General features: G+C 38.0%; 2 protein-coding genes across 4 annotated transcripts in view; one reads left to right on the plus strand and one right to left on the minus strand.

The window, feature by feature from the left end:
• The first annotated feature begins 233 nt into the window (after positions 1-233).
• Rgl1 (ral guanine nucleotide dissociation stimulator like 1) overlaps positions 234-26,506 on the plus strand; it is a 306,410-nt gene continuing 280,137 nt past the window's right edge. For 2 of the 3 annotated variants that reach the window (XM_087194427.1, XM_004862805.4), the window contains exon 1: positions 253-685. The gene's annotated coding sequence lies outside the window, so the exon portion shown is untranslated. Of the gene's footprint in view, positions 686-26,506 lie in introns of all 3 variants that reach the window. The other variant, XM_004862803.4, reaches the window with a different exon arrangement.
• Apobec4 (apolipoprotein B mRNA editing enzyme catalytic polypeptide like 4) lies at positions 4,365-18,414 on the minus strand. The gene is given in 3 exon segments (XM_004862802.3): positions 4,365-5,376; positions 5,379-6,402; positions 18,173-18,414. Coding segments are annotated over 2 exon segments (1,107 nt in total). The 5' UTR covers positions 6,373-6,402; positions 18,173-18,414; the 3' UTR covers positions 4,365-5,263.

Below are 26,506 nucleotides of genomic sequence, written 5' to 3' on the forward strand. Positions count from 1 at the left end.
TGCGCTCGTCTCCAGCACCGCCCCCCCCGACGCACACCGCCTCCGCTCCCCCCGGGGAGCGCGCACCAGGGCGGGAGCGCGCAGGGCACAGTGCGCAGGCGCAAGCCTTCAGCAGGAAAGGGGCGGAGCTGAGCTCAGGAGGCGGGGGCGGAGGGGCGAGCCGAAAGGGGGGGGCCCGCCGGCTGAGGTAAGAGGCGATTGGCTGCTGGAGTGCATCACGTGATCACAGGAGGTTCCCATAGAAACGCTTTTCTGCGGTCCAGTTTTAGGGGGTCTTGAATTTTCAGCGATGGGCACCCGGGGCGGGTGGCCTTGGATTTTGTTGCCGCCGCCGCCGCCGCCGCGACCGACGACCTGTCTTTGGGGTCCTGTGTAAGGTCCGGCTGGTCTGGACCTGCCTGTGGAGTGGGATGGACTGGCTGAGGGACCCAGTCCCTTGCCGGTGGCAGGAGTATGGGGCGGAGTGATGCACGCTCTGCGCCCTGTCTCCTTCTAGTTGTCGGAGACATAGCTTCGGACCGCGCGCTAACAGGGGCTGCTTTCCCGAGCCGGGAGCCCCCTTCCCGGGGTTGGAGCTACGCTACGCAGCCAGCGAGAGGTCCCCAAGGACGGAGTGGAAAAGTCAAATCTTACCTGTCAGTGCTGTGTGACAGCATCGCGACGGGATCTGCAGAATCTGAACTCGGTATCCTATCCATCGGGAGGAAGGGGAAGGTGTCTGGGAGGGGGCTGGAGGCCTGATAGAACTGGGGTGAACTTGTGGGATTGGGGGACGGTCAGTGGTTACATCTTAAGTGGTTATTAGGAGCAAGAATGCTAGAAAAGGGTGAGCGAGTTATGCTCCCCAGTGCTCAGGGAAAACAAAATAGGATAATAGAAACTTGACTTTTCAGATTGATGTTTATGATTTAAGACATCTGAGCCCGTTAAGCCGACTTTTTATTATATTCCACATCACCATTTATGAAGGCAGAGCTCTAATTGAAGAGGTAAAGGCACTAAGATTAAGGAAATGGTAGTCGTCCTCTGCTTATCACACTGTAATGTAAGTATTTGGAAAATAAAATTAATTTGGACATTGAGGTGAATACTGCTCAGGTATCAGGTTCAGTTCAGTTCAGTTTCATCTCTTCTGAAGGCTGCCTGTTGTCTTGTTGACTACCCCATCCTTGGTTTCCTTGAGCTGTATGGAAGAGAGCACTGGGCTTAGCATCATAAAACCCGGCTTGAGTCTTGACTCTTCCATTATCATCTGCATGTTGCTTACCATTTCTGACCTCAGGTTCCTGTCGCTAACATGGGGCCAATATTGTATTCTTCTCAAGATTGTTCTGAGGATTAAATACACCAAAATTCTACATAAATATAAAATGCATGATACTTGTACCATTGGTTTTGGCATTAGTTTCATAACGTAATGATATATCATGGGGTGTTTTTTTGCCTCTGAAAGAGACCCCTAGATTCTGAAGGACAGATTGTCTTTTCTTCCTTCCTTCCACATAAAGCTAGATATGCAAATGGTACTCACTACATGTTTGATTAAATAAGTATAGGGCAGTACAGTTTAAGTCACACAGAGAATAATGAATTAGTTAAAAGAGGAAATCTCAAAAGCAAGCCTTTGTTGAGTATAAATATATACAGCATGTACATATATGTGTGTGTGTATATAGAGAGAACGCTCAAGAATGGAATGCATCTATTTTCCTTGGGAAGAAGCAATGTAGTGCCCCCCCCCCAAGTAAATCACCTTTCTAGAAAATGCATCTTTTAGGTTATAGAAGTGACATTTCCTTAAGTTACGAGAAAATATACTGATAAAAACTCTTCTAAGACTATCTTCAGACAACAAATGAAAAATTTCTACTTGTTGGTAATATTTATTTCAAAAAGTCATATATCAAAGTCTTAGATCAATTCTATGGTCCATGGCATTATGTAACTTAGAATAAAGATGTGTGTTAATAGTATTTGTTTCAATCTTTTGCACACTTTAGTAAAAGCTGAACAGTGTATTTTCTTTCTTTCTTTTTTTTTTTTTGGTATAGATATTGAACTCAGGACCTTTCATTTGTGAGGCAGGCAGCAGCACTGAACAGTGTACTTTCTTAGATGTGAAAGCTGGTTGTACTTTTTGTTCTTTTCAATCAAGATTTTCTTTGAAGAAAAAATTGAACACTAGATGCACTGTTGAGTGCAAATGGAAACAAGGCTTCTGGTACATTTCTATTCTTTTGTATTGTCTTATTTAGGTAATTTTCTTGTTCTCTTATTTTAGAACTGGGAAGAAATTCTGGGGTGGAAATCAATTTAATGGAATAGTGAGAAGAATTTATAAAATCAGTTGCTCAAGGATGTAATTTTCTTGGTGGCTCAGAATTTTACTTTACACGTTGAAATTTTTAAATGTTTCAGTATTTTTTATATTTCCTCACAGTGATGACAGCACCTGATACCATAGCAGGCATTCTATCCAATGAATTCATGATTGGACAAGTTTATTTTGGAATGGTATTTATAATGAATGCATTAATTATCTCCCTACCCTTATTAGGTAATAGTTAAATGTTTAAATCTTTAAGGACATTTTTGTGTGTGGAGAAACTTGTCTTTAATTATCTTTTAATTAGAAAACACACACTATTCCATTTCCTTGAAAATTCTAAAATTTTAAGGTTAACCATGATACTTAATTCATCTTAAGTAGTATTATTCTCCATTAATTTAATTTTGCAGATGTGTGCTTTCCCCTGATGTAAGGATCTGTTAGGCTTTAAGATATATTGATTTAAGATATATTGTGCAAATAATCTGGTTTGGCTCCCTATTAAAGCAAGACTGAATCTAGGTTTTCTCAAGGTTAATGCTTCCTATGTAGCTTCTTATTTTTGTGATGATGCAAAGAACCAAGGATCTTTTTAGATAGAAGAGACTTTAATGAAACTATCCTATAATAATAGGTCTTTCTTTTCAGATATTTTAATATAAGTACTTCACCTTCTTTGTGCTTCTTTTCCTCAAATTTGCTACCAGATACTTAAAAAAAGTCAAGACATTGAATCTTTGGCATGGCACTATTGTTTTTATTATTTGAAATGGCAGTGAGCTTTGTTAATAAACTATGTCAAACTTGTGTTATGGTATAAAATTTTAGTTATCATAATGATGTTTTAATATTGTTCTCTAGCAACATAATTAGAGTATAAAAAGATTTATAGCATTGTAACTATGTAGTATATTATAGTTTAATGCTCTACTGATATCAGGATCAACTGGTGCTATGTTGAAACCATAAATCTTCAAATTTTTTTCTCTGATTAGTTCTAGCTTTACCTAATTTTATGATTAAACACTGAAGAAAAGTAGCTACAAATAACTATTTAACTATAGGACTGATATATATTAGTGTTTCAAAAATTTAAAAAAAATTATAAATCTGTGCTTTTAGGAAAAATATTTAGTGCCAGAAGAAAGAATAAACCTTGTTTTATAAACACTGTGGTGAATGAGACCTTTGTTCCATTTAATGTTTTAACTGTTATAATAAAGGGATGCTGTGGGTTTAAAAACACAGCCTGTATTTCTTCCCATCACTTGGATTTTTTTAATGCTTTAATTTTTTTAATGCCTTTTAAGTTGCTTTAAGGCATTGCTCATCATAGTTATAATCATAATATTTGAGACAATAATTTATATCTTCTTTTCCAATATTAATGTTATTTATTTTTCTTATCTTATTGCATTAGCTAGGCCCTTGAAGAGTGTTGAAACATTGAGTTGATAATGGCTTTTCCTGCTTTGTTCCTCTGGCATTTCACCAGTTGGTGTTATATTTATTATTGTTTTATGATCTTTAGGAATGACTGCTGAAATTATAAAAATTTTTTGGAAGATTTAAAGATAAGCATCATAAAGATTTTGATCTTTTAGGAATGTAATGAGTTATGTTTATATATTTTTGGGCACTAGAACATCCCCAGGTTTTTAAAGATTAAACTTGACTTGTTTATGAAATGTGACTATTTTAATCAATTGGTGGATTTAATTTCTTTATATTTTGTTTATATGGAAAGGAAGGAAGATTGATCTACAATTTCTTTGTGTGGTCTTTGCCTAGTTTTTTTGTTTTGTTTTGTATTATGTAATAGTGAGGATCAAACCCAAGGTCTCCTGCATGCCAGGCAACTGTTGTAGCACTGAGCTATATCTCCCACCAATTTATCCAGTTTTGATATTAGGATTGGTGTAGCTTTGGAGATGAACTTGTGCAATTTTAACCTTTTTTCTGTGCTCTGGAATCATTTGAATGATAGATAATTCCCACGTTGTTTGTTTTAGGAAGATATAGTATATACCTGCAAAATTATCTGAGCTTGGGGTGGAGAAGGGATATTAGGGAGTAGTGATTGGTGAATTTATTGAGATGTAGATTCAGCTTTGCTACCCACATTTTGCCTGAATGTTCTGCCGGATACTAAGAGAAAGGTTAAAGAGAAAGAGATGGTGCTTGTACTAGAGGAAATTACAGTTTTGCTGATGAGGCAAGGCATCAGGAGCCCTGGAAGCCAGTAAGAATGGCTTGGGTTTTATATGGCATGTGAGGGAGGAGCTTTGGAGATGTTCATGTATCATCCTGCCTCTATCATCTGTTCAGGAGGGAGAGTTCTGAGATGGGGAAGACCAAATTGAGCAGGTGGCTAGGTTCCAAAAATCAATATTTGTAGCTAGAGAAGAGCTTTTACTCACACAAAACTACTTTGAATTACTGTATAAAAAATGGGCTGCCTAAAATCTTCTGCTCACAATTAATAATTAATGGAAAATCACTGATTTACTCTTGCAGGCAGCATTTACTGTCAGTAACTTCAGGCTGTTTCCAATTTTACAGTAAATTTTTGTATTGACTACATAATTTTGGAAGCTACTTAGTCCATGGTTTTTGTTTTTTCTTTTTAGCGGGAGGATGGTGTGGGTAAACTAGAGTAATGACATTCTTTTTCTGCATCAAAATACCAGCAAGGTCCTAATGACTCCATTTTGTTACTGTCACTTTCAAAATAAAAGGATGATATCAAGTTACATATGGCAACATTTTGTATTACATTAAGCATAGTATAGTTTTAGAATTGTTGATACGGTAAATCAGGTTTTGCTTTTATTGTATCAGTTTATCTCCATCTTGGTCAGACCTGAGAGACAGAATTTCCAAATTTTTGTTGCCATCTAATTAGTCCTCTGGAAATTGTTTGGTTTTATGTATTCATAAAATGTAGATTTTGTTTCTTCTCTTCTTTTTATCTGCCTCTTTGCTACTTGCAGACTGTTCTGTGATTTCCACTATCTCCTCTAGTCTTCCGATGGGAAGTTTTTTGAGTCTTTGTTTTCGTAGATTGACATTTGAGGCATATTTAAGTGCCTTACCACATGCCTGGGTTTATGCAGGTTTTGACCAACCTGGGTTGGTGGTAGATCTCTGTAAGGCACCAGCACAAAAACAACAGGAATTCTGAGGTCTGGAGTCAGGTTGTGTTGCAGTTGTCCTTTTGTCCCTTGGAAAGACTGTCCTGCAAAGACATTGCTTAAGGGATAGCTCCCTGAAGCTACCTGAGCTTTTATGTTCTGATTCGCTTTTGTCTGGGGAAGAACATCAGTGAAGTAAGGTTTCACTCCTGTTATGGCACTGATTTCATATGCATTGTGTCTGTCAGCCAATGCTCTCCCTGTTAAAATGGGCTGGAAAGCAGCTGGTCCTGAGACACCCATAACAAAGTTGTTGAGGAGAGAATGCCAAATCATACCACTTATTGGACTCAGTGTGACCTGGGGCCATAAGCTGGCCAGGCTTCTGAGAGCTTCGCGGTTCCATGCTGAGGTAGGAAATTCACTTTTAGTATGATAGAGCTGAGAAAAGTAAATACTAAGAGTGATATCTGGATACATCATCAGGAAATTGTACATTTTGCTGATGCAGCAATGGTTAGCTTCATTACAAGGGAAGTTGTTTAAATACAGAATGATATGCTTAATGGTGCTATTACTGTGTATGGCTGAATCAAGGTAACCGTTCATCTCAAATAACATTGATTCTGGGTGGGTGTCATTCCCGGTGCAATTGCTAGCATGGCCTTTTTGCACCAGGGTACCAGAAGAAGTTTTTAGTTCATAAAATGTGAGGTGTTTTGTTGGAGGATATGTTGGCCCATGAGGGAATCCAAAAACCTGATGAAATTCTGTGTAGGGAACTCTTGCTTCCTCACCTGTCCGGATATGGTAAGGACAGTTAGTGCAGTCTAGAGAGAAGTTTAACCAGTGATAAGGTTTGACTATTGTTCCACCATGTGTGAGATATTCCTCGTATAAGGGTTCCATTGCCGGTGTTATTATCTTCTAGCTGCAACCCTAAACAAGAAAGAGAAATTATATATAAAACCATTGCAGGAAAAACCTGAAGACAATGCATTTATTGTCATACCTTTCTTTAAAGGAAGAAGAATATGTGTAACAACTATACTAGCATCTTTGATTCTAAAAGATAGTGATATACATGAACAGATTACACAGCTCAGGATTCATTTTTTTTTTTTTTTTTTTTTTTTGGTACTGGGGATCGAACTCGGGTCCTTGCATTTGCAGGGCAGGCGGCGGAATCACTGAGCTAAATCCCCAGCCCAGGATTCATTTTTATTCATTGAGGCTCCAGGAGGATGAGGAGGAGACACAGACAAATGCAGAATACAGCTTCACCAGTTTCATGGATTCCCAATCAGTATAGCAAATGAGTTAACAGTGCAAATTCTAGAAATAAACTCCTTTGTTTTAAATCTGAGCTCTGCCACTTAACCAGCTTGGTGGCCTTTGGTAAATTAACAGCTGGGAACCACAGCTTCCTTGTCTGTAAAATGAAGATTGTAATAGTACACACCTCATAAGGTTGCCTTGGGACTAAATAATGACACAAATATAAAATGCTTTACTATGTTCTGACAAATAGTCAAGGCTCAACAAATATTAGTTCTTAGCAATAGTAGTACAAATTTCAAATCTAGACATTTCATGTTTATGAAAGTTCATAAAAATAAGCAGGAATTTTGCATTTTGTTCATGATTTCTTCCTTTGTCTCTTCCCTAAATATGGTAGTACTAATACATTGTACAAAGGTTTTGAATGTGCTTGCATTTTAAATCAGCTATTTCTTAAATCCTTTGATGAATTGGAGTTACTATGCATTTGAGGATCTTAAGGTCTATTTTGCTTAATAGTACAGGTAGAAGTGCCTCTTGTGTATTCTTTAAGTCATGGACACTCATTCACTAACATTTGAAAGATTATGTCCAGTGGGTGGGCCTAGTTATTGGATTTTTGAAAAATTACTATTGTGGAAAGCAAATATGTATTGTTTAGAATATTTCAAGTTAGTAGTTTCTGGTATGCTAAAATCCCAGTTGTTAAGATTTTTCCTTTAAAATATTCCTTCAATTATCATTGTTTCCAGGCAATTATATAGGGCTTTTAATATAGTTTTTAAAACATTTAAAATGAACACTTTGTTATAAAAGTGTTATGTTTCTTGTAGAAAAATTTTAATATATTGATATGTAAAGTAGAAAAAAGTCTCATTGGTTTGTTTCAGTTTACATACCAATTACTGATAACAGATCTATTCCCTTCAGTCTTTATATATATAAATAAAATACATAACATAAATAAATGTTTTATACCCTTCTTTTTCACTTTGTATTGTATCATAGAATTTCCCCATGTCATTAAACATTCTTCAAAAAACACAATATACATGGGTAATTAGTATTTTCTTATATAACTGTAACATTTAGTTTATTTTCTCTTTTAATTATTATAAATAACACTTCGATGAATGTTCTATAACTTTCTCTTTGATTCTTCTCATTTGTGTAAATTATGATAAATCATAGTATTTGGTCAAACATTGTCAAATTGCTTCCTAGGAAGGTGCACAAATATTATCATTTTCTCTCCTAGTGATGTTTATCACACCATTGTCAATCTGAGCAGTAAGCATTGATATATTTTTGTTGTTATAATGTATACCTTTTCTATTCCTAGTGAGGTGGAACATATTTCACATGCTCGTTGGTCTATAATATTTATTCTATCAAATGTTCTTAATCTCTCACCTGTTTTTTTTTTTAAAGATTTTTCTTTATTGATTTGGAAAAGCTTTTTATTTATCAAGATATTATCTGTCACATTTCTTGAAAATATTTTACTTGGTTTAGAAAGCCTCCTAATTTTTTTTTGTATATCCTTATATTGGTACATTTTAGGTATACAACATAATGACATTCATCATTGGAGATATGCACCTTTGCATACTCTCTTGGTTCTTATTTTTCCCCCTTCCCCTACCCTCCCTTCAATCCCTCCATCCATCCATATTTACAAGGAATTTGTTTCCATTTTTTTGTTTTCTCATATTAATTCAATTCCCTTCTTTCCTTTCCCCTACCCCTCCCACTTCCCGCTCCCCTTTGCCCTTTTTCTTCCTATTTCACGTTATCTATTATACCTTTTAGTCCTTATTTACACTTTCAGTTTCTCACACCAGAGAAACTATTTGGTATTTACACATGTGTGTCCTGTTTATTTCACTTAAGAGTATTGTCTCAATGTGCATCCATTTAGCAATAAATGTCTCTAATTTCTCATTTGTGATGGCTGAGTAGTACCCCATTTTATAAAAAACCCGCATTTTCTTGATCCAGTCTCCAGTTGATGGGCATTTGGGCTGTTTCCAAGTTTTAGCTATCACAAACTGTGCTGCTGTGAACATGGGTGCACATATATCACTGTGGTCTGATTCTTTTAATTCTTTGGGGAAGATACCCAGCGGAGGAATAGCTGGGTCAAATGGGACCTCCAGTCCTACTTCTTTGAGGTATCTCCATATGGATTTCCACAGTGGTTTCAGCAATCTACACTCCCACCAGCAGTGAAGCAGTGTTCCTCTTTCCCCACAGCCCCGCCAGCATATGTTGTTGGTTGATTTCATGATAGCAGCCATTCTTTCTGGAGTGAGGTGGAATCTCAGCATTGTTTTCATTTGCATCTCTCGAATGACCAGTGATGTTGAACATTTTTTCATATGTTTATTTGCTATTTCTACTTCTTTGTGTGAGAAATGTCTGTTCATTTCAGATGCCCATTTTTGGATTGGGTCTTTAAATTTGGGAGGTCTGATTTTTTTTAAGTTCTTTATAGATTCGAGATAGTAGACCTTTGTCTGAGGGACCGCTGGTGAAAATTTTTTCCCACATTGTGGGTTGTCTCTTCACACTTCTGGTGGTTTCTCTTGCTGTGCAGACGATTTTTAGGAAAAAGAGATCCCACTTGTTGATTGTTTGTGCTAGTTCACGGGCAACTGAGGTTTTGTTCATAAAATCTTTTCCTACCCCAATGTCTTTTTTTAAAAAATTCTTTTATTGGTACATTGTAGGTATACAACACAATTACATTTCTCATTGGGAATTGTACCTTTACATAATGCATCTTGGTTCTTATTTTTTCCCCATTCCTAGCTCTCCCTTCACCCCCTCCACCCTTCCCTATTTAAAAAGACTTTATTTCCATTTTTTCCATTTCTCAGCATTTTTCCTTTCCCTTCTTTCCTTTCCCCTGCCCCTCCCACTACCCCTACCCCTTTTCTTCCTATTTTGCATTATGATTATTCATTCTAATCATTGATACATTTTAGGTATACAGTATAATGACATTCATCATTGGAAATCTGCACCTTTACATAGTCTCTCTTGGTTCTTATTTTTCACCCTTGCCCAGCCCTCCCTTCAACCCCTCCAGTCCTCCCTATTTACAAAGATTTTGTTCCTATTTTTCCATTTTCTCATATTAATCCCATTCCCTTCCATCCTTTCCCCTACCCCTTCCACTTCCTTCCCCTTTGCCCCTTTTCTTCCTGTTTCACATTACCTATTATACAGTTTAGTCCTTATTTCCACTTTCAGTTTCTCATACCAGAGAAACTATTCGGTATTTATACATGTGTGTCCTATTTATTTCACTTAAGAGTATCGCCTCAATGTGCATCCACTTAGCTATAAATGTCTCTAATTTCTCATTTTTTATGGCTGAGTAGTACTCCATTTTATTTAAAAACCACATTTTTTTGATCCAGTCTCCAGTTGATGGACATTTGGGCTGTTTCCAAGTTTTAGCTATTACAAACTGTGCTGCTATGAACATGGGCGCACATATATCACTGTGGTATGATTCTTTTAATTCTTTGGGGAAGATCCCCAGCAGTGGAATATTAGGGTCAAATGGGACTTCCAGTCCTAGTTCTTTGAGGTATCTCCATACTGATTTCCACAGTTGTTGCACCAGTCTACACTCCCACCAGCAGTGGAGCAGGGTTCCTCTTTCCCCACAGCTGCGCCAGCATTTGTTATTGGTTGATTTCATGATAGCAGCCATTCTTTCTGGAGTGAAGTGGAATCTCAGCGTTGTTTTCATTTGCATCTCTCGAGTGACCAGAGATGTTGAACATTTTCTCATGTATTTATTTGCTATTTCTACTTCTTTGTCTGTGAAATGTCTGTTCATTTCAGATGCCCATTTTAGGATTGGGTCTTTAAATTTGGGAGGTCTGATCTTTTTAAGTCCTTTATAGATTCAAGATAGTAGACCTTTGTCTGAGGAAGAACAGGTGAAGGTTTTTTCCCACACTGTGGGTTGTCTCTTCACACTGCTGGTAGTTTCTCTTGCTGTGCAGAAGCCTTTTAATAAGAAGAGATCCCACTTGTTGATTGTTTGTGCTAGTTCACGGGCAACTGAGTTTTTGTTCATAAAATCTTTTCCTACACTGATGTCTTCAAGAGTTCTACCTAACCTTTGTTCCAACTGGTTCAGAGTTTCTATTTTAATATTTAGATCTTTAATCCATTTTGATTTTAGTTTAGTGCATGGTGAGAGATATAGGTCTAGTTTGAATCTTTGGCAAGTTGAAGCTCAGTTTTTCCAGCACCATTTATTAAAGAGGCTATCTTTCCTTCAGTGAGGGTGTTTGGCTCCTTTATCGAAGATGAGATGGCTGAGTGTGTCTGGCATTGTTTCTGCATCTTCTAATCTGTTCCACTGGTCCTCAGGTCTGTTTCTTTGCCAGTACCATGCTTTTTCTATCACAGTAGCTTTGTAGTATAGTTGCAGGTTGGGGATTGTGATACCCCCTGCCATGTCTCTGTTACCTAGAATTGCTTTTGCTATTCTGGGTCTCTTCTTGCTCCAAATGAATTTTTGGATTGTTTTCTTGAGGTCCATGAAGTATGCTGCTGGGATCTCAATTGGAATTGCCTTAAATCTATATAGCAGTTTTGGAAGTATGGCCATTTTCACTATATTAATCCTACCTACCCAGGAGCAGGGGATGTCTGTCCATTTTCTGATATCATCTTCAATCTCTCTTTTCAGAGTGCCATAGTTTTCAGAGAAGAGGTCTTTGATTTCTTTCGTTAGGTTGATTCTTAGGTATTTCAGTTTTTTGGATGCTATTGTGAAAGGAATTATTTGCCCTATTTCTCTCTCAGTAAGTCTGTCATTGGTGGAGAGGAAAGCTATTGATTTTTGTGTGTTGACCTTGTAACCAGCTACTTGACTGAATTTGGTTGTTAAGTCTAGAAGACATTTGGTGGAGTTCTTGGGGTCTTCTATATAGAGTATCATGCCATCTGCAAATAATGACAATATGACTTCTTCATTTCCTACCTTTATTCCTTTTATTTTTTTCTCTTGTCTAATTGCCGTGGCTAATGTTTCCAGAACTATATTGAACAAGAGTGGTGATAATGGATATCCTTGTCTTGTTCCTGATTTTAGTGTGAAAGATTTCAGTTTTTGACCATTTAGTATGATAGTGGGTGTTGGTTTTTCATAGATGGTTTCTATCAGTTTGAGATAGAGAACATCTATTCCAGTTTTTTGTAGGGTTTTTATCATAAATGCATGTTGGATTTTGTCAAATGCTTTTTCTGCGTCTATGGAGATAATCATATGGTTTTTGTCCTTGGCTCAATTGATATAGTGTATTACATTGATTGATTTGCATATATTGAAGCATTTCTGCATCCCTGGGATGAATCCCACTTGATAAGGGTGTATGATCTTCTTGATGATCTTCTGCATTCTGTTTGCTGTTATCTTTTTAAGGATTTTGGCATCTATGTTCATTAGTGAGATTGGCCTATAGTTCTCCTTTTCGGTTGAGTCTTTCTCTGCTTTGGGGACCAAGGTGATGCTTGCTTCCAGGAATGAATTTGGGAGTATTGCTTCCCTTTCAATTTCATTGAAGAGTTTAAACAGTAGTGGCAGCAGTTCCTCTCTAAATGTCTTGTAGAATTCAGCAGTGAAGCCATCAGGGCCCAGGATTTTCTTAGTTGATAAGTTTTTAATTACATTTTCAATTTCCTTGGTTGATATTGGGTTGTTCAGAATTTTTAGGTGTTCTTTGTTTAACTTTGGTAATTCATATTTATCTAGGAATCTGTCCATTTCTTCTGTGTTGTCCATCTTATTGGCGTATAGGTTCTAGAAGTAGGTATTGATGATCCTCTGGATTTCTGCTGGGTTTGTTGTAATTTCACCCTTTTCATTCCTAATTGCATGCACTTGGGCCTTTTCTTTCCTTTCCTTTTTCTGACAAGGTTGGCTAAGGGTTTGTCAATTTTGTTGATTGTTTCGAAGAACCAACTCTTGGCTTCATTGATTTTTTTGTATCATTCTCTTAGTCTCCATTGCATTGATTTCTCCTCTGATCTTTATAATTTCCTCCCTTGTATGAGCTCGGGGGTTGTCCTGTTCTTCTTTTTCTAGAAGCTTGAGGTGCAGCATCAGGTTGTTTAATTGGGCTCTTTCTGTTTTCCTAATATGCGTATTCACTGCTATGAATTTCCCTTGTAAGACTGCTTTCATTGTGTCCCATAGATTCCGATATGTTGTATTGTCATTGTCATTTAATTGAAGGAACTGTCTGATTTCTTCTTTAATTTCCTCTGTGACCCATTGGTTATTCAGAAGTGTGTTGTTCAATTTCCACGTGTTTATGAAATTTTTTGAGTTTCTTTTGCTATGGATCTCCAATTTCATTGCACTATGGTCTGATAATATACAGGGGATAACTTCAGTTCCTTTGCACTTACTTAAACATGTTCTGTGTGTGAGTATGTGGTCTATTTTGGAGAATGACCCATGTGCAGCTGAAAAGAATGTGTATTCTGATTTTGTGGGGTGGAAGACTCTGTAAACATCTGTTAAGTTCATTTGTTCAAGAGTTCGAAAGAGTTGTAGTATTTCATTGGTTATTGTCTAGTTGATCTATCTATTTGTGACAGTGGGGTGTTGAGGTCCCCCACTACAATTGTATTAGTGCATATATGACTTTTCATGTCTGTTAGTATTTGTTTAATATAGTTGGGTGCACTAGTATTTGGTGCATAGATATTTATGATTGTCATCTCTTCCTCTTGGATTCTTCCCTTTACAAGGATGTAGTGACCTTCTTAGTCTCTCTTAATCAGTGTTGGTTTGAAATCTACTTGATCTGCCAAGAGGATAGCTACTCCTGCCTTTTTCAGGTTCCTGTTGCATGCAGTATTGTTTTCCACCCTTTAACTTTCAGTCTATGAGTTTCCTTTTGAATTAAGTGTGTTTCTTGTATGCAGCATATTGTTGGGTTTTGCTTCTTGACCCATTCTGCCAGTCTATTTCTTTTGATTGGTGAATTGAGACCATTAACGTTGATGGTTATAACTGAAACTTATTGACTTGTCATTGCCATGACTTTTTCTTTTTGTTGGGTTCTCCCCCTTTACATTTAATTTCTTGTCATGCCAGATGGGTTCATTCTTTTTTGCTTCTTGGGGTTGTGATCCTCAATGTCTGTTCCTAGGCTATGGTGCAAAATTCTTTGGAGTGCTGGTTTGGTATTCACGAAGTTCCTAAGGTGCTGTTTGTCATGAAAGTATCTTATTTCTCCATCAATTGTGAAAGATAGTTTTGCAGGGTACATCAATCTGGATTGGAGGCTGTTTTCTTTTAGGGCTTGGAATATGTCACTCCAAGCTCTTCTTGCCTTGATGGTTTGTGTAGAGAAGTCTGCTGTGATTCTGATGGGCTTTCCTTTGTATGTGATTTGTTTCTTTTCTCTGACTGCTTATAGAACTTTGTTCTTCTGTTGAGTTTGTGGAATCTTGACAATTATATGCCTATGTATAGATTATTTTTGATCAAGGCTATTTGGAGTCCTATATGCCTGACTTATCTGTATGTCAAGCTGTTTTCCCCTGCTTGGGAAGTTTTCTGCCATTATTTCTGTGAAGAGATTTTTTTATATCATCTGCACTCTCTCCTGTTTCTTCATTGACTCTAATCAGTCTTATGTTATTCTTCTTTGCATCATCTAGCAGCTGCTGGATTGATTTCTCATGTTCCCTTATAATTTTGAAACAATTTTTCTTTTTCTCCTCGCTAATTGCAATCTTATCTTCTATATCTGAAGTTCTGTCCTCACATTGGCTCATTCTGCTGGGTAGACTTTCAATGGAGTTTTTCATGTCCTGGAAATCTATTTGCATCTGTTTTATGGATTGCATTTGTTTCCTATGTTGGAATTCCATCATGTTCCTCAGCTCCTCTCTAGATTTATTAATCATGTCTTACACTAGGGGCACAATTTCTCCTGTTATCTGAGAAATTATTTCTGATTTCATTTTTTCCAGATCCCCTTTTGTTGCCAGTTCAGTGGGTCCAGGTGGTTGAGTATCAGAGTGTTCCATCTCATTTCCCTTTGGGGTTGCTGTAGGTGATCTGGAAGTCTGGTTTTGAGACTTATTTACATGTTTTCTCATTTCGACTCGGGAGGGGGGTGCTGTTGTGGCCTGCACAGATTACCTCCTCTGAGCTGGGAGAGGTGGGACAGGGGCCAGGAGCAGCGGTAGGGATGGTGGCCCAAAAGCCCTTTCCTGTGGTCTGGGAGCAGCGGGAGGGATGGTGGTCAGGAAGCCCCTTCCACTTGTCCAGGAGCAGTGGCACAGTGGCTCAGAAGCCCCTACCTTTGAGCCGGGAGCTTTGGGAGGGATGGTGGCCCGGAATCCCCTTCCTCTGGGCCAGGAGTGGTGGGACAGAAGGTGGCCCAAAAGCCCTTTCCTCTGGGCTGGGAGCAGTGGGAGGGATGGTGGCCGGGAAGCCCCTTCCTCTGGACCAGGAGCAGTGGGACGGTGGCTCAGAAGCCCCTACCTCTGGGCCGGGAGCAGCGGGACTCAGTACAGTGGTCTGGTGGTCTCGTGTCCTCTGTGTCTTTGTAGTGTGGAACCAGGTGGCTGTACAGAGGAGTGGGGTGGGGGGAGTCCAGTGGATTGTTGCTGGGGCGCGGGCTGATTCGGCATGTTCTGTGCTACTCGGGACCTCGGTAGGATGTCTGCAGACCTACCTGTCTGCAGCAGGCTGATTCAGCATGTTCCACATGACTGGGGACCTCGGTAGGGTGTGCGCAGACCTGCCTGTCTGCAGCGGGCTGATTCGGCATGGTCCCCATGACTGGGGACCTCGGTAGGGCATGTGCAGACCTGCCTGTCTGCAGCGGGCCCCAGTGTCTTGAAGAGTTCTACCTGACCTCTGTTCCAGCCGATTCAATGTTTCTGTTTTTATATTTAGATCTTTAATACATTTTGATTTTAGATTAGTGCATGATGAGAGATATAGGTGTCTCTTTTAGTTTTTGGCAAGTTGAAACCCAATTTCTCCAGCACCATTTATTAAAGAGACTATCTTTCCTCCAGCGAGGATGTTTGACTCCTTTGTCAAAGATAAGGTAGCTGAGTGTGTCTGGAATTGTTTCTTCATCTTCTAATCTGTTCCACTGCTCTTCAGGTCTGTTTCTTTACCAGTACCATGCTGTTTTTATCACAGTAGCTTTGTAGTATTGTTTCATATTGGGGGTTGTAATACCCCCTGCCATGTCTCTGTTACCTAGAATTGCTTTTGCTATTCAGGGTCTCTTCTTGTTCCAAATGAATTTTTGGATTGTTTTCTCAAGGTCTATGAAGTATGCTGCTGGGATTTCAATTGGGATTGCATTAAATCTATACAGCAATTTTGAAAGTATAGCCATTTAGAAAGCCTCCTAATTATGCTGATATTTTAATTGCACCAAATTTTACCTTTTGTGCAGTTTCAATCATTATTTTACAATTCATTTTTTTGTTTTTAAATTTAGAACAGCCTTCTCTATGAGAAAATAATTAAGTGTTCCTCATATTTTCTTCTGGTATTTATGGTTTCATTGTTTACATTTAATTTTATCCATGTAGCAAAACAGACAAGGAAGAAAATATAGTGAGGTAAACTGACTATTGCAGCAAAATATATTTTTCACTTTTCAAAATCTAATTCTCAGGTATGTATTATGACCTCCCACATAGAAGCACTTTGGTCAACTTCTGTCTTCTTTAACCCAGATCAACTCAGTCACTGCTATTAATACAGTTTGTATTTGATTGACTGAAAAATGTAGAGTTCCTGTTCTAATCCTGTCCTGGGCTTTAAGAACATCAGGATATAATATAGCTTTATCCATGTCACCATTATCCTAGTGGCTAATAGCCCTGCAGTAACTCTGGTACCACATACCATATTTCTCCTAACCTCTGCCATGTTAGCTTAATATAGGAGATTAAATGTTTGCTTTACTTTCTTCTTTAGTATCATTTTCCTGATGCATATGAATTCCTGCCCTTGAGGCTCTCTAGTCCCTGGAATAGTTTTTCCTTCAGGAAGCTGGATTTAACCCTTGGCAATGGACCTGTCTCTTGGAAACTAACACTGTTTCCTTCTGCTTGATCGTGAGAGCCTTGTTTTCTCCTTGGATTGTTTTCCTCTCAGCCCTCCTCATCAGACCAGCTCTCTCTGACTATCAAAACTTGCTTCATGGTTCTGAGTTCAATCCCAGCTACCAAAAAAACAAAGCAAAACAACAATAAAAAACTTGCTTAAACCAATCCTAAATTCTCAGTATTTTCAATATTGTACCCTCAATCTTGTTGATTCATGGATGACATACACCTGCTATCTCGGTTATCACTCACATTATAATTTGCACCCAGCCATAGAAAATTTGCAGTTTGATTTGGCTAAAATGTTATGGAAGTTGTACCAAGAGACCCTTTCTGCCTTTATTATTATTTTTTTAAAGCTGGTTTATGTGTAGAGTTAACTCTGTATAATGCTCTCGTACTTACCTTTTAGGAAATCAAAAATCTTTGGGTCTTTTAAGATAAAGGCAGCAAAATAGAAACTTCCAGATTGCTTTACTGAACCCCTCTTCCTTATACCCCCTCTGCTATGTTTATTTTAGCCAGATCTGCAGAAATGGTACATCACATTATTGTCTCTAGAGAGTCTGCCACCCAGTAGTGTTGATATATAATAGAAGGCATTCTGGAGTCTCCTTTTATCGGTGTCTTTCCAGCACCAACCAACTTCGCTTCTCTGTTGTTAAAATATTCACTTTTTTAAGGTCCTTTGGGTTTCTTTGATCATCTTCATCTGAAGATGAAGCAGGAAAGAACTCTTGCCCCCTTTGGCCTCTTATAGAATGCACAGTACATTGTGCCAATTTGTCATTGATCACAGTCTATCTTGTATTGTTAACTTTTGGTATCTGTTCCTTTATTCTTCCCTCACAGGCAGAGATATGCCCTGTGTAGCTCAGGGCCTACTTCAGTGACCTTGACTGGTTCTCAAGCCAAGTTAAGACGTGTTTTCCCAGCTGCCTGTGTCTGTTCTACTTACTCCTTATGCTTCTGCATTGTGCTTGGGAAGTACATGTTGCCTTCTGTAGAGTAGAACTTCTGGCATAGACAACGAGAGGTCTGAGGAGCCCAGCTGTTAAATGATCCCATACTGGGGCTGCACGGGTAGGGTAGGGTGGGATGGGTAAGCCTTTCTTAGTTTATCATAAATGACCCACACTGGGGAGACACTCTTTTCTCATTTTACCCAACCAGGATTTAGTGAGTAGTGTTAAAGCACAGCTTGCACTGGAGGAATTGGAGAATGGAGTTTGCCCTTAACAAGCTGTACACAATCTGTTAGCAGCTAAAAACAAACGTTCGTGGTTATAATTACCGTCATTTTCTCTCCAGGCTTGGATCGATTCCAGGTATTATAAGAGATGGTCCATTTCCTTTCCTTTGTCCTCTTAAGGCCCAGGCCCTGTGTCAGGTAGCTTTGGAGGGCAATTGTGCAGTAAAGATTCTCCTCCTGTATCAGTTCAGGACCCTTTTTACAGTTTGTACCTGTTAGTTCACTTGAACTTTGCTGTCCAAAGTTAGAAAGACCTTGCTGAGGTGTGGCTGCCTCTAAGAACACTGTTGAATTGGTGCCATGGTAACGTTTGCAAAGTAGCTACTGCTAGGATACAGTTCTGCCACTTATTACTTTATTTGCATATGAAACCTCCTGTTCCAAAGATGAAAATATACATGACTGCATATTCCAGTCTGGATAAAAGGGTGGTAGCTGACTGTTTAAATGAGCACAATAGGATTTTTCTCCCTGTGCCTGTAAGAACCAAGTCTGAGGCCCTTGTTTTAGCACCTTCCTCCTGGCCTAGAGTAGGTACAGGCATGGTGTGTGGACAAGATCTGGTGGGACTGTGGCCTATGTAGGTGGCAGAGCTTCTCCTAGGGAGATGACTTGACTTCTTGAGAGACAAGTTGAACTGATAGGCCCACAGGTCCTGAAGGGAGGACTCTTAATTCTTTCTAGACCTGAGTTTTTACTGTTGGTAGCTTCTGGCCTCTAGAAGTTCCCTGGAGAACTCTAGATGTTGGGGGTGTATGTGGTTCCTTTTAGTTTAAGACTCACTTTGCTCCTGGATCAGTGGTTTCCTTTGTTCTGTTTCGGATGAAAGAGCTATTTGTCCTTCTGCATTCTTTTCCTCTGCCTCTTACGCCTCACCTTCTCTTGAACACCAGACATACTGATAGTTGTAATTCATTGTGTTCACTTTAATTTTTTTTTGATACTGAGGATTGAAGCTAGAACCTTTGGGACTGAATTACACCCCTGCCCCGTTTTTTATTTTGAGACAGGCTTGCCGAATTGCTAAGTTGCCCAGGCTGGGCTCAAACTTGTGTTCATCTTGCCACAGCTTCCCAGAGTGCTGAGATTACAGGCACACTGTATAACGTTCAGCTTATTGTGCTTACTCTTGATCAGTCCCTTATTCCTCATCCTCAGACCTCTTGATGGAATGAGTGGTGATTGATGTATTTTTCCATTAGTTACTACCAATAATTCTTAAGCGTATGTACTCTCTCTTTTTTTTTTTTTCGGTACCGGGGATCGAACTGGGGTCCTTGGGCTTGCAAGGCAGGCAGCGGAACCACTGAGCTAAATCCCCGGCCCCAAGCATGTGTGCTCTTAAAAGTAACCCCTCAGGGGCTGGGGATTTAGCTCAGTGGTTCCATCACCTGCCTCACAAGCGGAAGGACCCAAATTTGATCCCTGGTACCAAAACAAAAACAAAAACAAAAACAAAAGTAACCCCTCAGGAGTGATGAGGACCTGGAAGACACCTTCTGCCTTTCTGCAGCATTACCGCTCTTGACTTGCCTCCATTGCCAGACTTCAGCAGCCTCTGCAACAAAAGTCCTCCCTTGTCTGGGGGCTCCGTATTTAATCTTGGTCTCTGTGCCCTCTAAGGGTCTCAGGGACACTCATTAACTCCTCAGCTAGTAGTTTTCCATTTGTACTTTCCTTCATACTGCCTTTGGTTCATGCTCTGTTACCTCTTCCTTCTCCCCCATGTGCTCTGGATTGTGCCCTTGTTCCCATTCTTCCTTCTAGCTGAGTGAACATGCCCATATAAAACTGAAAGCTGGTCCTCACAGCTCATCTCTTATTTAATTCTATTATACTTTTAATTGTATAATTTTAAGAATTTTAATAAATGGGCCAGGGATTTAGCTCAATGGCACAGTGCCTGCCTGGCAAGCATGAGGTCCTGAGTTCGATCCCTGGTACCAAAAAGAAAAAAAAATTTAATAAATGATTGTTTAATTTTATAACTTTAATGATAATTATAAAATATTAGGCTACCATTATCCTGATTACAAAATCAGACAAGGATCCAACCAAAAAAAAAAAAGAACTATAGACTAATCTCTTTAATTAATATAGATGCGAAGATCCTTAACAAGATACTAGCAAAGAGAATCCAATGAATCACCAAAAAGATTACCCCTTGTAGGGTTCCTCCTAGGGATGCAAGGATGGTTCAACATACACAAATCAATAATTGTAATACCTCACATAAGCAGAAGCAAGGACAGAAATCACATGATCATCTCAATAAATGCAGAAAAAGCCTTTAACAAAATCTTAACATCTTTTCATGGTGAACCCACTAAGAAAGAAATTAGGAAAAAATATTCACAGTAGCACCTAGAAAAATTAAATGCTTAAGAATTAACCTAACTAAGGAATTAAAAGACCTCTATAATTAAAAGTACAGTACTTTGAAAAAGGAAATTGAAGAGGATATCAGAAATTGGAATTATATCTCCTGTTCCTGGATAGACAGAACTAATACAGTCAAAATGGCCTACTTCCAAAATTGATATACAGATTTAATGGAATCCTAATCAAAATTCCAACAGTGTTCTTCACAGAACTGGAGAAAACAATCCTAAAATTAATATGGAACTAGAAGAGATCTAGAAGAGTGAAAGAATTCCTGAGTAAAAAGAGCAAAGCAAGAGGTATCACTATCCTGTACCTGAAGTTATATTACAAAGCTATTGTGATAAAATCAGCATGGTACTGGCAAAAAAAAAAAATCAATAGAACAGAATAGAGGATGCAGAAATAACCCCAGGCACATTCAACTATTTGATTATTGGGTGATTGCCCTACCAGTTATCAGGGGATGTCTGATTGCCTGACTGAGGGTATAGCAGAGGATAAAAGAATAATAGAACAAAGAACATAGAATAAAAAATAAATGATAGTTTATTACTTGGAGGGCCGGATTTGATTTTAGCTCCCTCCTGGCTAAGACCACAATCCTCTGTCTCATCACCATTTGTTGTTTACACAACACAGCAGGGGTCATAAAGGCAGATATAAGGAATAGAAGAACTAATGCACTAATGAGCCAGGCTGTAAAAGGGAGGAATGATTGGTTTTTTGCGGACAGATCATGGTTAAGCCACCTGTGTTATTGTGCAGGTCATAATTTTTTTTGTTTTGTTTTGTTTATTCTTTTTTTTGTTTTTTGAGACAGGGTCTTGCTATGTGGTTGAAGCTGGCCTTGAACTCACTATGTAGCCCTGGCTGACCTTGAATTAATAGCTATCCTCCTGCCTCAGCCTCCGTAGTACTGGGATTACAGGTGTGTGCCACCACGCCCAGCTTTGCAGGTTGTGGTTAACAAGCCACCTGGGTTATCTTTAGCTAACATTTGATCTGGGAGAATGGGTTTACAGAATCATAATTCTTCAGCTGCAGTGTCATCTTGCTATTAGAGATGTCACAATCTCATTGATCATTGAGATCCCAATTGTGACCGTTGGCATAAGGAATTCTGTTTCCATATGCCAGCTGAAGGCTCATTTAACAAGTCACATATAGGCCTTGGATTGACTCATAATTTTAATCAGTGGTCGAATTATAAGCCAATTCAATAATATCTTAAAGCCTGCTCAGTGTGGTTTCAAGATGGTCTCCTGAATTTGATCTTTTGACAAAAGATCCAAAAACATACAATGGAGAAAAGATAGCCTCTTTAATAAATGGAGTTGGGAAAACTAGGCTATGTACATGCAGAAGATTGAATCTAGACCTATATCTTTTACCATGTGCTAAACTAAAATCAGAATGGACCAAAGAACTAAATATTAAACCAGAAGCACTTAACCTACTGGACAACAATATAGGTAAAACTCTTGAAGTCATAGGCATAAGCAAGGACTTTCTGAACAGAACCCGGGTTGAACAGGAAATAGTGCTGAGAATCAACAAATGGGATCATATCAAATTTAAAAACTTTTAAAAAGCAAAAGAAACAACAGAGTGAAAAGACAATCTACAGAGTGGGAAAAAGTTTTCACTAGTGATTCCTCAGACAGGACTTATATCTACAATATAAAGAACTCAAAATACTATTAACTGCTTCCCAAAAAATCAGCAAGAAAATGGGCAAGTGAAATGAATAGACACTTCACAGACGAAGTGCAAATGGACAATAAATGCTCCACATTGCTGGCCATTAGAGAAATGCAAATTGAAGCGACCTGAGATTCCATCTCACACCAGAAAGAATGGCTATCGTTAAGAAATCAAATAATAATAAATGCTAGTGAGGCTGCAGGTGGGGGGAGGGAACCCTTCTACACTGCTGATGGAAATTTAAAGTAGTACTACTACTGAAGTCAGTATAGAGATTCCTCAAAAAACTGAAATTAGAAGTCCTATTTGACTCAGGTATTCCTCTTCTAGGTATCTTTCCAAAAGAGTTAAAGACATCATATTATAGTGATACACGCATATCTATGTTTATAGCTGCACAATACATAATAGCTAAAGCTCAGCAGTGGCCTATATGTTTATCAGTAGATAGATGAATAAAGAAAATGTGGTATTTACACACAATGGGGTACTGTTCTGCCATAAAGAAAGATGAACTTGACTCGCTTGTAGGAAAATGGATGCGCCTGGAGACTGTAATATTAAGTGAAATACATGTTAAGTGAGATAAATAAGTAAGGAAATCTTTTTCAAAGGGGAAGGAGATAAAGAGAGGGAGGGAGAGGAGGAGAGGGGAAGGATAGGGGATGAAAAAAGGAATGAAAGGCCAGGAGATTTAGCTCAGTGGTTCCGCCACCTGCTCCGCAAGCAACAGTACCAAGGACCTGACGGTACCAAAAAAAAAAAAGAATGAAGATGTGTTATGTACGTATGTGGTATGTATCACTCCACACGAGGAATGAGGAATGTAATCATTTGTACTTCAAACATGTACAAGAAAAGGGAAGGGGATCAAAAAACAGTTTTGAGATAGGTTCTCGATAAGTTGTGCAGGCTGGCCTCAGACATGTGACCCTCCTGCCTCAGCCTCCCAGAGTCCCAGACTTACAGGTATGTACCACAGATATGTTTTGAAATACACAGTTGTTATCAACCATAGTTGCCCTACTGTAGAACATCAGAGATTACTTCTTCTAGCAAGTTATATCCCTGGTAATGATCTCACTGTTCTTCATCCATCACATCCTACCCAGGTTTTGGTAACCACTGTTCTGTTCTACTCCTATGAAATCAACCATTTAAGCTTCTGTTTATGCAAGAAGAATTTTGGACTTAACTTACTTAATTTAATAATATCCTCCATTTCCATACATGTTGGTGCAAATGACAGGATTTCATTCTTTTTAAAGGCTGAGTAATATGGTATTGTGTAACAATACCACATTTTCTCTCTCCATTCATCCATGGAAGACATCTACGTTGATTCTGCAAAATGCTGCAGTAAACTTTTGAGTGTAGAAGCATTTCCCCTGTGTTTTCTTTTAGAAGTTTCATAATTTAGGGTCTTACATTTAAGTATTTGATCCATTTTGAGTTTATTTTTGTATAGAGTAGCCAACATTTTTTAAAAAGGTTGTCTGTTAGCTGTGTAAAAAGACTGTTACAAGGGTTGACTTTGCAAAGTTCCACTTAGGTTGCACAGAATAACTTTAAAAGCTAAATTTCTTCATGTCACAAGGAAGCAAAGGGCCCTGATCGCGGTTCCTATTCATAGGTTTTACTAAGTAAACAACTACAGAAAAAGAGAAGCTTGGAAAAAGACTCCTTTTGTCTTCTTTTATTAATCTGGTGTTTCATTTTTTTCAGATGAGTTATGATGTACATTGTCAATATAAAAGTACTCAAGTATAATGAAGATTCACAAAGACCAAATGCCCCTAAAATTATCTACATTTAAAAAAGACCTTTACTGAGTTTAACACTTCAATAAATTATTAATCTGTGTTCTGACAGCACAATTTGCGATCTATCCAGGATAGCTTGTGTTGCTAATTTTGAGCATATGAGGTGATCTTTTTTTGGTGGGAGGAAGTAAAATAATATATATTTTATTGCTAGAATTTTTTTCTCATCTCACTTTTTTATTAAAATAGCTTTTAGTTTCTAAAGACAACCACAGAAAACATACTTTTCTATGTTGTTGGTCATAAAAAATACAGTGAACACACACTGGGGTGCAGATTATTTTAAAACCCTTCAAAAAGCTTTCATAAAAAGAAACTTTAAAAATGTGGCTTGTGATGATTACCTAATTTTCCAGAAAAGTTTCAGTTTATTTTCTCTATTTTGATGCCATTTTGAGTTATCAGATCCCAAAACACTAGATTTTGTAGAAGCTGTATATAAAAGCCTTTCCTATGTTATGTGCTTGCCTACAGATTGCTCTGTTTTTCCCCATAACATTTCATTATTATTGCTAGAATTTTTAACTTTTATTTGAACATACTGTGCTTAATTATCTACTTCACTGCTTTTGTTGTGGTTTGCTTGACACTCTAAATAATAATGCCCAGATTTATGTATCAGTAACAAACTACCTAAAACAGGCACTGAATTTAAAAAGGAAGCATGAAATAAAGAAGGTGAACAGGTTTAATATATTTCAAGGAGCTCATCAGGTAAATAGATGAGAAAGATAGGAAGTGTTGGGGTTGAGGAAAGAGAGACCAGAAAAAGCAAAGAATGGGTCTTCTAGTTTGGGGTGTCATAAGCCAAATGGCCACAGGGGGGCAGCACAGTCTTAACAGCAGGGAATGTCCTATTAGACCACGACTGACTCAAAAGTTCCTCCCTGTTGATTTCTTCCATTATCCTAGGCAATCAGTGGCAAAAGTTTAGAAATAAGGGTGACTCCTAAAATTGAGGCTGAGGAAAAGTGCAAAATGAAAGCATCATCTTTATTCCTGAATAGATACCTGTAAATCCTGTTTTCTTTTAGTTTCAAGTCTTAACCTTTCTATCTTTAATCCCTTTTGAGGTGATTTTTGTGTACGGTTTGAGACAGAGGTCTAGTTTCTTTCTTCTGCATGTGGCTGTCTAGTTTTTTCAACATAATTTGTTGAAGAGACTATCCTTTGTTGTGTAGTTTTGGCACCATCATCGGAGAATCATTTGACCATATATGCCTAAGTTTACTTCTGGGCTCTCTATTCTGTTTTATTGGTCTATCATTATATAAATATAAACAGAATAAACATAACATAGAAAAAAAGAAAAGAATTACAAAAACTATAAATGCTATTTATTGAAAGTTTATATATGTGTGTGTATGATTAACACAGAGAATCACTATTGCTCTCATTATATCCCACAACTGTAACTAATAAAAAAGTTATGAAGGAAATCGTAAATCTCCATATTGCTGTCCTGTATACACACATTTTATAAGCATTTTGTGTATTCATTTTTAAAGTTTCCATTTTGACCAACTCGCTTCTTGCTTGTTATTTATTTATTTTTTCGTACCAGAGATCAAACTCGGGACCTTGCGCTTGTGAGGCAGGCAGCAGAACCACTGAGCTAAATCCCTGGTCCTCTTGCTTGTTATTTTATCTACGTTGTTAGTGTATACTAAACATAATATATAGTGTGTAATATATTATACACTATACATATATATATATACACATGTATATATGTGTATACATATAGTGTGCATATACATAGGGTACAGTGTATAGCTCTTAGCTCTTTTTTTTTTTTTTTTAGTACTCAGGATCGAACTCGGGTCCTTGCACTTGCGCAGCAGGCAGCAGAACCACTAAGCTAAATCCCCGGCCCGGCTCTTAGCTTTTTGATTAAATTTTTTCTAAGGTATTTTATTCTTTCTGATGATAAGTAGAAATGTTTTCTTCATTTTTGGGGGGATGTTTGATTTTACTGATATAGAGAGATGTAACAAATTTTTAGACAGAAATTAATTTTGTATGTTGATTTTGAATCCTGTGACTTTCTGGAATTTGTGGAATCATTTGGAATTTTTCATATAAGAGCATGTCTTCTATAAACAGAAGTAATTTTATTCTTCCTTTCCAATTTGGATGCCTTTTATTTCTTATCCTTGTACCTGTACCTCCAGTACAGTGTATGTGGAAGTAGACTTCCTTGCCTTGTACTGGATCTTAGAGGGAAAGGTTTTTTCAGGTTTCTGCCCACTGGTTATGATGTTAGCTATGGACTTTTCAAAATGGCCTTTATTGTGTTAGAGGAATTTCCTTCTACATTTATCTTGTTGAGTTTTTGTAATGAAAGGATATTGAAATTTATCATCCTTTTTATGCATCTATTGAAATGATCATGTAGCTTTATTCTTTATCCTGTTACTAGTGATGTATTATCTTGACTGATTTATGTAATGTTAAACTAATC

Source organism: Heterocephalus glaber, unplaced genomic scaffold (genome assembly GCF_053883595.1).
Source record: "Heterocephalus glaber isolate CG9 unplaced genomic scaffold, H.glaber_assembly_v1.0 deba00001600, whole genome shotgun sequence".
Classification (NCBI taxonomy): Eukaryota; Metazoa; Chordata; class Mammalia; order Rodentia; family Bathyergidae; genus Heterocephalus; species Heterocephalus glaber.